We start from the raw sequence: 16,467 nt of genomic DNA, 5'->3' as shown, positions 1-16,467 counted from the left end.
CTGACGAAATAATACATTCACTTTCAACAACACGTCTCACAGATTTGGCAGTAGCTTCTCACATTTATTGGTTGGTATTCAGTGGTTCCATTTAAGACTGTTATTTCTTTTGACAGAACTGGTTAGCGTTCGCCAAACTCCACAAACCACTGTTTAACGAGCACGGAACGATCGGTTTTCCAAACACAAACCCACCAGCAGACGAAAACAACAACGCTTACTGTGAGGTAGGGAAAACTTGACTAGATCCAAAAAGCAAGGGCCTTAAAAATTAAAACGAGTTTACGTGGCCAATTTCTCAATGGAGAAGGGTAGTTTACATGGAACTCTTTTGCGGAATATGCACGCTTACAATGCATTGCCAAATCATGCAAATATATGGAGCCCTGTGTAAGACACGCTGCAAAATCGAGTGTCGCGGTACGATATATACGAATGGAGTCCAGTATGATATCTAAAAGTACTTGGATTTGTGTTTCCTATGGCAAAGTACATGCATTCATCATAGGTTCCTACATGCAGCCCTTTTTCATGTCTAGCCGTGATTTACTGTTGTCACGTGATGTTCACGCTTGCCGCCACCACGTGAGATGCAGTGGAAGCTTAGCGTGCCATGGTATATCAAGAAAACTGTGTCACGGAGCCTGGTTTAATAAGATGTTCTTTTCCTATGTAGCCATAAACTCTGTATTAATCAAGAGTCAATGGCCTTAAACAAAAAACGAGAAGAACCACTTAAACAGAATGTTGAAAAAAAAAAAACGAAATCAGCATATCTTTCTTTTTTTTCTGTAAGAAATGTGATGAGAATGAAAATAAGAGAGAAAGATGATTGACTTTACACACATATGTACAAATTAATAAACAAATTAATTAATTAAAAGTAAATAAATACAACACAAAACAATAAAACCTGTTGTATTAACACTTATTTTCTTTTGCAGTTTGTTTCATTTACAAGAGCTTATAACTCAACGCCAACGATTTTAATATCCGCTAATCACAGCACGACGGCAAGTGGAAACTCAGCTTCAATGCACAACGGGATCACAGCTTGGATCGAGGTAAGGCTTTTTTTATAGAAGCAACTTTTATATAAAGTATTACGAAACTGTAACTATAGAGTGTTTGCACGGCGGCCATATTGGAGGGCTAAAACAATAGAAGATATTTGCATAAAAATAGAATATATTTCCCAAAGGAAAATCATTGTATTGTTTCGCTCCTCCAACATGGCCGTCGTGCACACACTCTATACCAATGGGAAATTAACTTTTAAGAAACTGTGTCCGGCGTAACGAATCAAAGGAAAACTTAGGAAAATATTTTTTTTGTGTGTGTGCCAGATCAGAGGAGACAGATGAAGTCTCTCTCTAGAGCATTGCAGCTTTAATATTAAAACATGAAGGAAAACTTCTGATGTTTTAATATCGCTTTTAAACTTTTAGGATTAAGCCCATATAAAAAGTTAAGCCCATAAAAAAAAGTTAAAAAATTAAGTCCATATAAAAAGTTAAAGTTAAAGTTAACCATTTAAAAGCTGCATGAAAAAATTACGAAGAAGCCCTCAATTCAAAAACAACCGTGTAATTGGCATTTGGCGCTTTCTTTCGGTCGTGCGGTCATAAAAATGTCTATATGCACAGAGGACTGAAAATTAAAACTCTAATAAAAGATACGCACTAAAAGCCCTTTTTCAAACTAATTAGAACCGTGCAATTGGCTTCTTATGCTACTCTTTCGGTTATGGGGCTGGGTCGACTTTCGGTCATGTGGTTTGTTTATTTTGGTTGGTATGCATGGGGTTTTTTGGTCTGATTATTCGGTTAGTCTCTCAATGGCCCTATTGGTTTCGGCCTTATGTTCACTCCTCTCTCCGTCTGTCTGTCCATTCCCATATAAATCCGTATGGTTCAGTTATCTTCACTAGTGCTACTAGTGACACGGTTTTCTACAAACAAATTAACTTTTTATATGGGCTTAATCCTAAAAGTTTAAAAGCTATATTAAAACATCAGAAGTTTTCCTTCATGTTTTAATATTAAAGCTGCAATGCTATAGAGAGAGACTTCATCTCTCTCCTCTGATCTGGCACACAAAAACTGTATAGATACCATATGACCGGATCAATGTCCCAGCATATGGCGGACCATGGGTGACCTAAGATCTCCAACTAATATCTCTTTTCTCTTGGGTCTGTTCTGCCAGCCCTCTGTCCATATGGATATCGGTCATGGCTGTAGAGGGACATTGCACGAGTTACCCCTTGTAGCTTTCATTATCTTATGATTTTGTAGCTACCTGACAGAGCTAGAGATGGATCTGGGAAAATACCATGGCCCGTAAGCTTTTCTTAGCATTGTCCGCTTATAGTCATTTTCATGTTTCTAAACATAGGAGCAGATTAGACAGAATTAAGAAATAATATTAAAACAATAAAGCATTATCACCATAATATTAAGGCTTTCAGTGTCATTGATTTCTTGTCATCATTTTTTCCAGTAAAAACATCAAAGTTATTTTTGCATTGTATTTAACTCTTTAAGAGTACAAGGGTTTAGCATAGATTTTAACAAGGAGAACTAAACTACACCGCTAACTATCTAACCGCTGACATTCTTTCGCTCTCTCACTAAATTGAAAGCGCGCGCGCTAACATTCAATTTCAGCTTCGAAGTAGTCTGGGTACTAGAGTGTGACGTTATCGTTTGAATAAAACGTCGTGTTCAAATAATGTCGCGAGCTCGGTTAGATCAACAAACTTAACTGTTTTATCAAAGGAGCCAGGTAAAAAGACTCAGTTACAGCTGTTAAATTTTCAAAGGTGAGCTGTTAATTTGCCGTTCTTCAGCTCCGTGTTTCAGCATTTTACATTTCCAAGTTGTTTCATCTACGAGGAGACTTAATCCAGCCAGCTGTAATAATGTAAAATAAGAACTCTTCTTCTGCAGACGCCGGACAGTCAGGTACAAAGAAATATAAGCTTATAATTTGCTGAAACTGCATAGAATGATACATGTCAGCTCAGGCACGTAGGGCCAGCTGTGGCTCCGCAGTTTGAAACGTGTGGTGAAGAGATTCACCCTGAATTTAATAATTTTCTCCCTCGCTAAGATGTTTACATACTTCTTTCGTGATTTTCGTTATTTGGCGGTTTGAACTCTCTACCGGGTCTGTTCACTGTGCCCCTGACGAGATTGACAGACCTTCTGAGCAGACGTAGCTTTATTTTGTTTTAGTCACTCTATGCTGTTTCTTAATTAATTTTTTTGGTGAGCTCACTAAAATACGTGCGTAAGGTTTTTAATAATTACTTAAAATTTAGTAATAAGAACGAAAGCTCGTCGTTCTTACTCCTTCCGAAAAAATAAGCGTTTTAAGTTTGCATTAAAATATCAGAAAATCGATCCATATAAACACCTATGACTATAAACAAAAGAGCTGTCCATTTGGTCGTTCGGCTGTTCATCTCGTTTCGCGGGTTCGTTCACTCGGTGTCTCGTCCGTTCGTTCTTACCGGCGGGCGCTCGGTGGACCGTTTGTTCGTTAACTCGATCATTCGGCCATCCGTTCGCCCGTTTGGATGTTCGTTCGCCCGGGCTTCCGTTTGTTCGTTCCTTTGCGTTTCTGGTTTGTTCAGTTGTTCCTCCGCTTGCCCAGTTCTTTTTGCTGTCCATGGGCATAAACATATTTTAAAGAATAAAATTTAACCATTTAAAAGCTGTATGAAAACATTACGAAGAAGCCCTCAATTCAAAAACAACCGTGTAATTGGCATTTGGTGCTTTCTTTCGGTCGTGCGGTCATAAAAATGTCTATATGCACAGAGGACTGAAAATTAAAACTCTACTGAATAAAAGATACGCACTAATAGCCCTTTTTCAAACTAATTATAACCGTGCAATTGGCTTCTTATGCTGATCTTTCGGTTATGGGGCTGGGTCGACTTTCGGTCATGTGGTTTGTTTATTTTGGCTGGTATGCATGGGGTTTTTTGTCTGATTATTCGGTTAGTCTCTCAATGGCCCTATTGGTTTCGGCCTTATGTTCACTCCTCTCTCCGTCTGTCTGTCCATTCCCATATAAATCCGTATGGTTCAGTTATCTTCACTAGTGCTACTAGTGACACGGTTTTCTACAAACAAATTAACTTTTTATATGGGCTTAATCCTAAAAGTTTAAAAGCTATATTGAAACATCAGAAGTTTTCCTTCATGTTTATATATTAAAGCTGCAATGCTATAGAAAGAGACTTCATCTCTCTCCTCTGATCTGGCACACAAAAGCCATGTCAGAGACAAAACCTAAGAATTTGAGAATGGTGAAAAAAATTTAGGTTCCACGGATCGTCCTTTATTAAAAATTACGGCAATAAAAACTTTGCAATTCATGTTTCAGCGACGTTAGTCGTTTAATCATGAGATAAATTATTGGAAATCTTTTGGGAATAGATTCATTGTTCGGAAAAAAAATCTTAACGCCAACTAAAGAAGCAAGTAAGCACCAATTAAATTTTACTTCTACAGAACATGAATTCCTCTGGATTCAGAGTCTGTGTCAAGGAATTGTACCAGACCAGATATGATCCGCTGTCAGTAAGTTATGCGGTGCTTACAGGTCAGTAAATACGCCTTGTTGTCTGGTATATTCAACTTAATAATGCATAGTAACCTGGAAAAGATAATACTGTATTATGCGCAGCACGATGAGAAGTAAAATGTGTGAAATACTCAACAGAAGCAAACAAGAGGAACAGAATAGAACCTCGGTTTTTAATTAATTCCATTTTAGAGCCATTCGATGAAGAACGAAAGCTGCGTCACTGAATTGTATTCATGAATATATTGATATGTCATTAGCTTTATTAAGGACAATCGACGGCCTGTTTTTTGGCTACTAATGATTATTATCCATTGTCACAGGGGCACCCAACGACAGTTTTCTCTCAAATCCTTTGCAACGCAATTCTAGGCTATCTGGAGTGCCTTTAAGCTCTGTAGGTTCATTTTAGGCCGCACTATAATATTTTTTATCTGTTCGGTCATTCTTTGGGAACTTGAGTGTTTTCAAAATTACTAGGGCATTTATGTCCATTTTTCGAAAACCTTTGGTCTTATTTCCTTTTCGAAAATCTTAGCTGACCTTTCTTCGGTGACCTTCGGTACCTGAAAACACTAGGCCTTAAATTTCGGATATCACGAACGTTCGAGGTGAAAATTCTCTTTAGAAAATTGCCGGGGATTAAGTAGTCTCCCTCGCAGCCGTTTTTTTTTGGCTGTCACGCAACGCTCCCCCTAAAACAAGGGGAGCGTTGCGTGACAGCCCAAAAAACGGCTGCGAGGGAGACTAGGGATTAAGGGCCTTCCGAACAGATAAATTAGCGAAGCGATCCGTTGGGTGCCCCTGTTAGCAGTTTTATTCTTTGGTTATTACAGTTCTGGATTTCATAATCTCTTCTGATATATTTACAGATGTCTGTGATCCTGGCTGGAGCTATTTCAATGGCTTTTGTTACTATACAAGTGAAACATGCACAAACTGGACCACAGCGATGAACAAATGCCGTCAAGAAAAATCAGTCCTTGTCGACATTAACAACAATGAAGAGAACGTGTTTTTGCAGCATCGTCATAATGGCGAAAAATCCTGGCTGGGATTAAATGACATTTCCACAGAGGGTAGCTTCATTTGGGCGGATCTTGGAGCTGGAAACTTCACAGCTTGGGCTAAGAATCAACCAAATAATTTTAGAGAAGAAGACTGCGTGCACGCACTTGGCGTGGAGCACAACTACAAATGGAATGACGTCAAGTGCAGTGACTGCCATCAGTATACTTGTAAGAAAGGTAGGCTGATTACAACTGAAACTGGTGAAGAATGATTGATAGACACCAGTGACCAAACAAAATATAATGAGATTCAAAGCGTGGCACAAGAGAAGGGAACATTTTGTCGACAGTTTCAAGTTACACGGGAGCCTTTATTATTTACAACAGTATGCTTCACCTTTTGATTAAATAGAGTGAGGAACCGAAGATGAAGAAGAAGAAGAAGAACCTTTATTGATTTATAACGCTCAGGGTAGCCCCTTCAGATGCAAAAAGCTGTCTGTTATCAATGGGAGCCCTGAGCACAACAATGTACTAAAACTACAATATACATATACATTGAACTAATACAGACATGACAGTTGTCTAGTTACGAGCACATGCAAACGATAGTTGGCTTAAAAATGGTGTGAGGCCCTGCGAAACAGTGTTTTTCTAACGAGTATGTCTATGGAAAAATATTGTACGAAGAAAATCTACTTTTTATTTAATGGGGTAGTTCTGGTAGAAAATAAAGAACTCGAGTACTGGCGAAGGTAGAAAGAGTTAACCTGTTTAACAATGCGCCTTCCTGTTTAAGACCATCAGTCGTGCATGTTTCCACTTTTGAGAAACCAGAAGTTTAAATACACAACTGCTATTACTGCTGTTTTGGAATAAATAAGTAACAGTAATAGATATCTTAAATTCTACTACTTTATTTTTAATATTTTAAATTATTTTTCAGATCTTAATGAATGCACAAGAGAGACATCCTACTGTCATCAGCTCGCCACCTGTACAAACAAACGTGGATCCTATTCCTGCAAGTGTAACAGTGGATATGTGGGAAATGGCTTTGATTGCTATTATAGTTATGCTGGTAAGTATTCTAACATTGTGGCCGTTTATAGGATCTTTTTAAATAAGCTGAAACTTATATGATATAAAACATATTTGACCTAGTTTTGTTAGCAAATAGCCCGCGCAGTACTCAACGAATAGTCCAGTCCGCTAAAACATTTTCCCCTTCCCCCACTTCACGTATCAAAGTGACTATCTATTTAAGGCTCTTAGCTATTCAGCCATCCTACGTGATAAATAGCAAGATTTAAATGCAGATTGAAACTTGTATAAAAACAAATAAACGACAAAATGTTAAATTGTTGTCCTCAAAAGGAAGGAGGTTTGGAAATATGAAATATGATCTTTTAAAAATATCATAAATTCAATGAACTTTTGCTTTGAATTCCTCTTAAAATTATTAATGGTTGGAGAAGTTATTGCGCGGAATTTTTCTTAACCGCCTTCGAAGATTTTGGAAATCGAATCAGCCAGTCTTTCTCGTGTACGCTATATATTTTAAAAATATGCATATCGTTTATGTTTTTAGCCTCTCATGATGACATTTTATAATTTTTCAATTGAAGGCTTAGGACATTCATCCATTCTGCAAAACAACGATAATTACCTTGGCACTTTAAGCAACTGGCTCAAACCTGTCGTCCAGAGTAAATCTTCTTACTGGAAGCGGTGTTGGCGTGCGTCCGTTGATGGTTGCGCTGCATCTACCTTTCACTCGGGGTGCGATAACAAGGGTCCGACTGTGACGATAATAAAGGTCGGCCAGTATATATTTGGAGGATACGCCAGTGTCTCATGGAGTAAGTGACTTTATTTAACTTGCAGTAATTTCCAAGCGCTTAGAATAACTCTTTGATTTAACTCATGGTTGTGGCCCTACCATATTTGGAGTGATTATAACTCCAAAAAAGATGTTTTTAACCCCGTATTGGAATTACCTTTGCTCGGTAAAAACCACAAACTTTCCTTGAATCATATAATTGGAAAATGGAGTCACAATTTGAATTTCTTATCAAGAGTACCGTCAATCACCGATGTTACAATACAGGCCCGTAGCAAGGCTAAAACAACTGAGGGGGCTTACCAAAATGGTGAAACAAAACTACCCCCATCACTCAAAAACAGACTGATTTGGGAGTTTAAGATGCAACAAGAACATAAAAAAACGCGGTAGATTTAGTAAGTAAAACAATAACTTTGCACCTACATCACACTTTTTGGTACATTTTTTTGCCATTTCTTTTACGTGGACTACCATGTGAAATTTCCTAATTTTACGTTTGAAGGAGGACGTAACCAAATGATGACAAATTTTTCTTTCTCTTTTAAAATTTGGCTTGAACTTGGCAGTAAGAATCGGACTGTGGGAGCATTGTGGGACATTTGTATTGCTATAAACGATCGGATGTCTTAGAAAACAAGTCAACTCTCTCGTAAGCAACCACCCTTGGTGTACGACAAAGTGGTCGCTTACGGGAGGTGGTCGCTTACGGGAAAGATCAACAAAATATGCGTCATACTGGATTGATTAGTTAATTACATAAACATTTTGCCTTAGCAGCTAAAATTAGGTAAATAGAAACTAATTTATTTGATTTTTTCACATCTATTCATTCTTCTGATGAAACTGTATAACAATTCAAAACAGATCTGTCCCGTTTACCTACAGATCTAATTATAGCTATCTTCTCTGTCTGTAAACTGTTATTATCTGTCACAAATTTCTGCAAGGCTGATCGGACTGCGTAGAAAACTTAACACGACAGCGACATGATAGAGACCAAACCCAGAATCAGCAGAAAAGCAAAACTTTCCTTCACAAGTACCTGGCCAAACCATGTTAAAAAGAACTACAGCATATCGTATCTGAAAAGATCTACGGTCCAAAACATAAAAGCAAACAATCTGCAAGGAACCGCACAACGAAAATGCTGCAAGTATACGCAGGATCTGTCAGCGGCAGTCCGGGGTAGCGTCATTAAAAATTGAACTTTTGTCACTTCTAAGTAATGATTTACTAACGATCATACGTGATTATGTTGGGTGGTCGCTTACCGGAAACAGAAAACAAAAGAATAGGACGGTGTAATTTCTGGCCTAAAAAGTGGTCGCAGTCTCTTAAGAAATTTGAGTGGTGGTCGCTCGAGAGAGCTATTGAAACAGTATTTAACTGAGAAGCAAAATGGTTATTTACGAAGTGGTCGCTCACGGGAGGTGGTCGCCTACGAGAAGTGGTCGCTATGAGAGAGTTGACTGTAGTTTATTTCAATAGCTTTTACGGCTTGAGATTGGTTGATTTCGATCCATTTTGGTTCTTATTTCCGATTCACAAGGTAGGAGTGCCTTTGTTGCTGTTGTATATGAAAACAAACTGTTAGCCAAGGAAAGTGACAGGTAGTAAACACCTTTTTAAAGGTTGTAAAAAGGGACTTGCAGCGTCAGAGTTCAAGACTGATTGCTGCCCATTAATTTGGCTAAATTATTTATTTTTTGGCAGATTGTTTTTTAACTTCCAAAAATTCTGGGGGGGCTCAAGCCCCACCTGCCCCTCCCCCTGCTAAGGGCCTGCAATACAGTAATTCCTCAAAACAAAAGTCATCATTTTAAACCTAAACTGTTAACTCCATTTTTGGAGTGGAAGAGCTCAGCTCAGAGCTAATTACCGGGTTGCGTGGTAAAGCAGAGAGAAAATAAATCATAAATCAGAGAGAATTTAAATCGGATGTAACATCCGCGTTTGAACAGAAGTTAAGTTAGACCTTGCTTAAGCCAAAATCAGGCTTTGAAGATTATTCCGAAAACCACGGGTAAGCTTCATCTAAATCCACGACTAAACCTCGTTTAAAGGCTGGTTTTCACTAGCGACGGAGTCGGAGTCGGAGTCGTAATCAGAAGCATAGAGTTTATGATCTAGTGAAGACAGCGTTCCGATTCCGCTTACTACTCCGTCGCTTACGTTCCGCTTATGATCTAGTGAAAACCAGATTGTCGGAGTCGGAAGCAGAAGCCGTACAATAAACCAATCACAATGCTCGGTCATAGTCCCGCCAAGTTGCAGAAATGTTGGCGCCAATCTCGCCATACAGAAAAGAAAACATGGCAGACGTAGAAGAGCAGCTACTGCGGCGGGCTCTTCTGGTCAATATTTTTCGTCGGCGACGACGTGGGACAAATTTAAAACGAAAGAAAAAGCGTTTTTGGGTTCGAGATATAAATCAACGTCGAGCCGCAGCACAAGGAGAGTATGCGAACTTGGTGAGGGAATTGCGATCGTGAATTTTATTTTCGGTAGGTGTTACTCTGACAAAATACCTGTTGATAAACCAGCTTGCCTAGCAACTTCCGCCCAAGCGTTCTTCTTCTTATTTCTGTCTTTGAAATCTTTCAGAGATTTGTTCTACAAAATCGGAAAACGTCTAACAGCCTCGGCAACTTTCTCGTCCATGGAGTTGGACGCCATGTTTTCTCGCGACAGGCGGGAGGGTCTGGGACCCTGCATTGTGATTGGTTTATTCTACCGGTTCTGCTTCCAGTGAATTAAAAAGAAAAGTTCTGTGTTTCACTCACGGCTGTTTGCTTTCTCATATAAGAACAACCGCCACTACTAGTTTTTCTCGTAAATCTGATGAACATGTGTTAAATTTCTATAAGACATTTTTTTGTCGTTTTTTTTTTTCATATACAAAAGTACTAAGAAACGGGCCCATAGTGCCCCTATGCAATGAAACCTTGCGGTGTGTCAGTCATTATTGCTAAAACTTGACTCTTTTTTGCTTTTCAAGCGATTACTAAACTTCACAATTTTCTCATTAAACTGTAAGTTCATTAAACCAAAGGAGTACGTACAATCTTGAACAAAGGTCTTTAGATGGTTGCATTGTTTAACTCTTCCTTCCCCCTCCACCAATCCTTTACAAGTTTTAAAGGAGTGACTTGTACAAACGCGCTACGGGTTTTTATAATTATTCTAGGGCAAGGAATGCAAACTCGAAAAATATGTCAGCGCTCCAACGATTAGTGACCACCTTGTTGTTAGCCTTGAATCAATCCCTAACTGAAGCACCAGTTGTGAGCAATGACGTGCGTTTTTGTTTCCAAGCTTTTTCGTTAGCTAGAGGTACTGAGTGATTCTTTGTGACAATGGAAATGGTTGGATTTTTAATCGGTTGATCAAAGGGTCAGTGGTTCAAGGCTAAGCTGATCTCCATGTTGTCGCGTAGTTTCGTCAGAGAGTAGCCTTAACTCCACATTGTCTCACTAGCTTCCTTAGTATGTAAGTAAGTACTGGCTAAAGACTGTCTGAGTTAGTCCTGTGACGGACGCGTTACTACTTAGGTTAGGGTGGGGGGGGGGGGGATGTAGAGAGAGTTGAAGTTGTGCTTCAAGTTGTTTGATGCTACAGAAATCAGGTTAATCTCCGATCTGCTGTGTGGGCCACTTAGGCCTGAAGTGTGACTTTGACCTTTATCCCATGCGGTAATCATCGGAGGCATGTGTTAGTTAGTTTGTTTGTTTTTTTTTTTAATTTGTTCATTTTCTTGTTAGTTTCCGGTTGTGGTTATCAATATGATTCGAAAGCTTTCCTGTTTTCGTTGGTAAACAAGCCAGGATGGGCTCCCGTGAAACTGATTCAAAAAGGAATATATAGTTATCAAAGGGAATCCACATTCAGCTGCTCCTCTTCTGGACCTACTTTCGGGAATGCTCATGATCTTTACGTATCTGACTACGCATCATCAAATACAATCTCATACGCAGACCTTGGCGGCACCTACGGGACCCCTAGTGGGTACAGCTATCAAAGCACCTTCGCACGAACATTCCTCACGGGAAGTTACTATAACTTTCAACCGGATGAAGTAGAAACGTTCTACGAAACAACTTAAAATATGCAAACTGGCGCTGGGTATAAAACCCCAGCTTACAGTCTTTAAATCTCACGAAAAAATGAATTATTGTTATGTTTCTATACTGAAAGACTTTAAGCTGAGACTCAAAAATCATTTTCCTAGAACTCAAGTAGCTGAATGATATGTCATTACCAGAAGATTTTATTCATATATAATTCCATAGCAGTAACTGTTCCTATCCTGTGCAGTACTGCCCTTCTGTGCGCATCACAATATTTTAAAAGAGGAGTTCTGTGGATAGGCATTACTTGTGTTATTTTGGTTTTTTGTTTTAACTTTGATGTGATGTTGGTTTTTTTTTTATCAGAGGGAGGAGGGGGAGGGGCCTTTGTGAAATGTTGCCAATCTCGAGTTATCTATCGTGGATTGTTAGCCCCCCCCCCCCCCCCCCTTCCCCTACGGATAATAAAAGGGACTTGCATCACGCGGGAGTGTGACCAGTCCTGAGTTTGCTCCTTACCTGGTTTAAGAAAAATACTGATAATCAAGGAATCTGTAACGGAAGATAAGGAATGCACTTGAAAACAAAAGGGGACAGAAATATTCAAAGCACTGTTCTCAGTAAGGCGATTAGGTAACATGTAATAGGTATTACGAGACGACTGAAGAAGCTCTAGAATTGCACGGAGCGGCAAATACTGTATTAGATATAGTATTTCAAACTTTTTTCAGACACGTGTTTGGTCTCACAATGAACTTAAAGCTATAGCTATTACACTGCTCCTGTCTTTTTCACACACTCGATGGAGTTTATTTTTGACGACAAGTTGTTGATACAATCTATGTCAAGCTTCGCACTAAATTAAGTGCTAATTGCAAGAGCAGCTCTCCAGCCGAGAGTTAAACAGCTTTTCCGGGACTTTTTCAGGTGCATTCCTTCGGCTAAAACGCCATTTACATCTGACCAGCGTAATGGTTAAAGACAATGTTTGCAATCTTACAATGTTAATTATTGTAGTTGATCTCTAACAATCGATTTTCACTTCATGCTGAGTGAAAAGCGATTATTAAACGTTTTAACGACGTTGCAGGTTACAGGCTCCTAAAAGATAACTTCAATTGTAGGCGTTGAGATGTAATTACATAGATTTCATTAAGCAACCCTACAAGGGGTGGTCTAAATGTTACCGTTACTCAAATTTAAGCGTAAAAATAGCCATATATCCATGTATTTTACACTCTAGCTGTTATTTTTTTTAAAGTTGAATCCAGACTCCGCGACTTCCCGAAGGAGTCTGGCTGGCGCCAGAAATCCCGTTCAACTGGTCTGGTAGTCACAGAAATATTACTGATGATCGGTTGACGGTCAATTAATAGCTTTCTCTCTCTGGCGATTAGTGGTAGTTTAGTGTAAACATTCCTAAAAGCTTTAAAACAATACCATGATGCAATGGAAAGGAATCATAGCAATCTTTTTATGGTTTGAAGTCGTTGATTGACTTCTATCTGGGAATCATTTGTTTTAGATATATGGATCAAATCGTAAAAGTCTTTAAGTGATCCTCTCTTGGAAAGAAGTAATTACCTTTAGTAATTAAGGAGTTTCTTTAAGGTATTTTATTATATGGCTGGCTCCGCGAGCGGGCAATATGAGTCAAATCCTGCTGTGTGATTGGCTACCCGAGCGGGCAAGATGGAGCTATCTTGCCCGCTCGGGATTACCCATTGCCTGTCCGCTTGGCATCTGAGCAACAATGCAAGCTTTTCTTCGATTTTCTCGTTGTTCTGGGTGAAAACACTCACTAAAATGTTCGGTAAACTCTCAACATTTACCTAAAGGAAAGGAAAGAGAATGGAATCGTCCTAGTGTAGTGAAAATTTTGTTTCAGCTACAATGAATGCGAGTTGAATCGGTGAGTTGCTCTGTGTGTAGTATTTTAGATAGAGTTGATTTTGTAAAACTTATTGTCTCAAGTGGAGTGCCAAATTGATTAGTTCTCTAGGTTTGCAATGACTGTATTTATATCATAGCGTAGTGAAAGTTGCGTTAAGTGTTTAGAGCAGTTCAGAAAAGTGTTTTTTCTCAAGTTCGCCGAAGAAGCTCACGTTTTTAATTTAGCCGCGTCTTGGTTGTTGTAAACAAAAAAATCTTACCAAAGCTTCGCCCAGTTTTCTGATTTACCCGCTCTATTTTTCGGCTTATGTTTCCATATATTTTCAAAATCTATAATTTCATTCAAGAATTAATGATTGGAAGCCGAAAACTGTGTAAAAATGTTTATTATTTACTCCACGGCACGATCGGCTGAAAATGGCGAGTTTGCCGGATTCTATTCAAATCTTCCCGCTTTTTCAAGAATCTAAATTTTTCGTTCTCAATAATTATATACTCCCTTTAATCCATTATAAAGTTAGAGCCTTAAGATAATTTAGGATTCCTCGTTTTCCACGATTACATGCTAATCCAAAAATGCACTGAAAATAAATCTTGCGCTGGCCGGCTATGAAGAATTTCTTTCCGAGCTGAGCAGTTTCATGTCCTGTTTTGTTTTGTTGTTGTGGTTTTAACTTGAAGGTAAGGCATATAATAAATCCTTTATTGGCCAAGCTTGTTCGGTCAAGATGGCTGGATATTGGCCAATATCCAGCCATCTTGACCTCACGCTTGGTCAATAACGCATATATGGAGTAGATTCTTAAGGACAAAGTCAGCATTTAAGGTGATCATGAATCACTTGAATGTCGACGAGGAGATTAAACATTAGTTTATAGGTGAGAGAAATTTATCTTATAACCATTAGCAACACTATTATATCTTTTACGATCGCAATGCAATATTCGGTTAGGTTTATTTGATTGTTGACTATCATGGCATCAGCCCAATTCTGTTGCTTAAAAAACTGATTTCGGAAAATGATCTTTAAATAAATTTACGACAAGCTAACTAGTAGAGCCGGCAAATTAACAAAATTGATTGGGTGCAGATTCTCCCTACTGAAAAGAACTTAATTAAATAATAATAAACAATTCTTCAGTATATCAGAATTTAATGAATTTTCCTTGAAAGAAATCTGGCTTCAATTACAGTTGAGTTTACAATTTTTGAATTTAATTTTTGAGTAAGGTTTTAATTGAAGTAGTTGGAAATTTAGCTGATTTTTCTGTTAGCCACAGAAAAGCAACGAGATAATTAAGTCATGTTTCCGGTATAATTATCCTAATTAAAACTGATCTTTGATGATCTTCATTTGGTGTTGGGTATTTTATAAATTTCAGATATGTTATTCAATGCGACATTGTAAAGGTGTGAAGAAGGTATAAAATAAAGATAAGAGTTACAATGTTTCTAAGCTTATGCATAATTGTCTTCCAAAATGAAATTCAGTGAAGTGATCCATAACACTAATGTACTAATACTGAGTCATCAGCTGAACTATCCTGCCGTTATTCTACATCTATCACCACTGGGAGAACCGTTAAACTACTCTATCGCTGTAGTTTGACATTTCCACAGAGTTCTCGTCTCATCCCCCTCTGTAGTTTGACATTTCGACGGACTTCTCCCCTCAACCCCCCACCCTTCTTCTTCTCTACCACCCCCTCCCTCTTCCTTCTCTCATTCAAGTGAGGAATGAATGAATGAATGAACGAATGAATGAAATGAATGAATGAATTCTTATATACCGCACATATCACCAAGTCTCATGGCGGTTTACTATTCTATGGGGTGAGATAGGACGTCAGCATGTGAAGGCGCCTCTGGCAGCCGCTATCCGTCCATATTAGATCTCACCCACTCACCCACTTAACCCAAGCATGAGTGTGAAAGATAGAAGGCCAGACCACAACACCGGGAACTACGTCCCCTACTCTTGCAAACAGTGTGTGGGTTCTTTAACGTCCCACAAAGTAATCATGAACAAGGGTTGTGAGACGGGACCTACGATTTATCGTCCTTATCCGTGAAGACTAGAAAGTCTAACCATTTGCAGATGTCATTACAAGGGCAGCACTTTCTCCCCAGTTATTTAAAGACCCGGAGTGTTGGTCCGGCCGGGGTTTGAACCCGCGACCTCCCGCACGGGAGCCCGGTGCTTTACCAACTGAGCCAACCGGTCGGCGACAAGGAATGTATGGAAGTTAAGGACGCTCTGTAGAAGATACGCTGGTTGCCTTATTTTCGAATTATTTACTCTGCTAACTTTTCTGCCTGACAAAGTGGCAAGTCTCCCTCGCTACTCCGTCCCTTTCCTATTCCAGCTAGAGCAAAGACACGATATTGCCATTTTCGGACTGATGTTTTCTGTTTCTTTCCTACGTGGCGGTTATCACTATCCACAAATTTGGATGCCGCTGCAATAACATGAATTCATACTGTACCCGCACGATTTTACACCTATTCAATAAGAACGATCCAACAGACGGGTATACAACACCTTCAGTTTTCATGGCATGAGCAGAACCTTTAAAATTTGCTTTGCGTGTGTTGTGGTCTGCTCTCCATCTCCGGTATTTCTGACTATCCATGTCTAAATGCTCGTTTAGGTCACACTGCTTATATGCCTGGTTGACAGCCTCAAAATCAAGCACCTTCCCCGTATCAACAGAGATAGCAGTTACACAGCTGGTATGTACCTTCAGAAAAAAATGCAAAAATTGCGAGTGTTGGTCGAAAAATGTTTCCACTGAATTTAAAATCTTTCATGCTTTGGTTTTTGTCCCAATATCTTGTCTTGAAAAGCAATATCTTAGCTAACAGGAGGTTATGTCATTTCGTTGCCATGAAAACAGGTTTGTTTGTTTATGGCGTTGTTTGGTCACTTTTCGGGTCGGGAACCCGGCAAAATATGCGAATTTTGTCCTGAATTTCCAGCCTATTTCTCCTTTGGGAGACTGAGACCTAGTGTTAGCTTTTGACCTCGTTTTGGTGTTATCTGAGCTCATCG

At 39.1% G+C, this 16,467-nt stretch overlaps 1 protein-coding gene across 1 annotated transcript in view; it reads left to right on the top strand.

Moving 5' to 3' along the window:
- Positions 1 to 16,467, top strand: part of LOC146453603 (uncharacterized) — a 73,452-nt gene that overhangs the window by 16,870 nt on the left and 40,115 nt on the right. The window contains exons 11-17 of the mRNA XM_085096429.1: positions 117 to 227; positions 945 to 1,064; positions 4,527 to 4,617; positions 5,472 to 5,846; positions 6,556 to 6,690; positions 7,238 to 7,471; positions 11,217 to 12,387. Of these exons, the coding sequence (XP_084952555.1) occupies positions 117 to 227; positions 945 to 1,064; positions 4,527 to 4,617; positions 5,472 to 5,846; positions 6,556 to 6,690; positions 7,238 to 7,471; positions 11,217 to 11,557 (1,407 nt within the window). The 3' untranslated portion in view covers positions 11,558 to 12,387. The remainder of the gene's footprint in view (positions 1 to 116; positions 228 to 944; positions 1,065 to 4,526; positions 4,618 to 5,471; positions 5,847 to 6,555; positions 6,691 to 7,237; positions 7,472 to 11,216; positions 12,388 to 16,467) is intronic.

This window comes from Pavona decussata, unplaced genomic scaffold (genome assembly GCF_977016875.1).
Source record: "Pavona decussata unplaced genomic scaffold, jaPavDecu1.1 SCAFFOLD_329, whole genome shotgun sequence".
Taxonomy (NCBI): Eukaryota; Metazoa; Cnidaria; class Anthozoa; order Scleractinia; family Agariciidae; genus Pavona; species Pavona decussata.
Note: the sequence above shows the minus strand (reverse complement) of the source record. Positions and strands in the feature narration are given on the sequence as shown.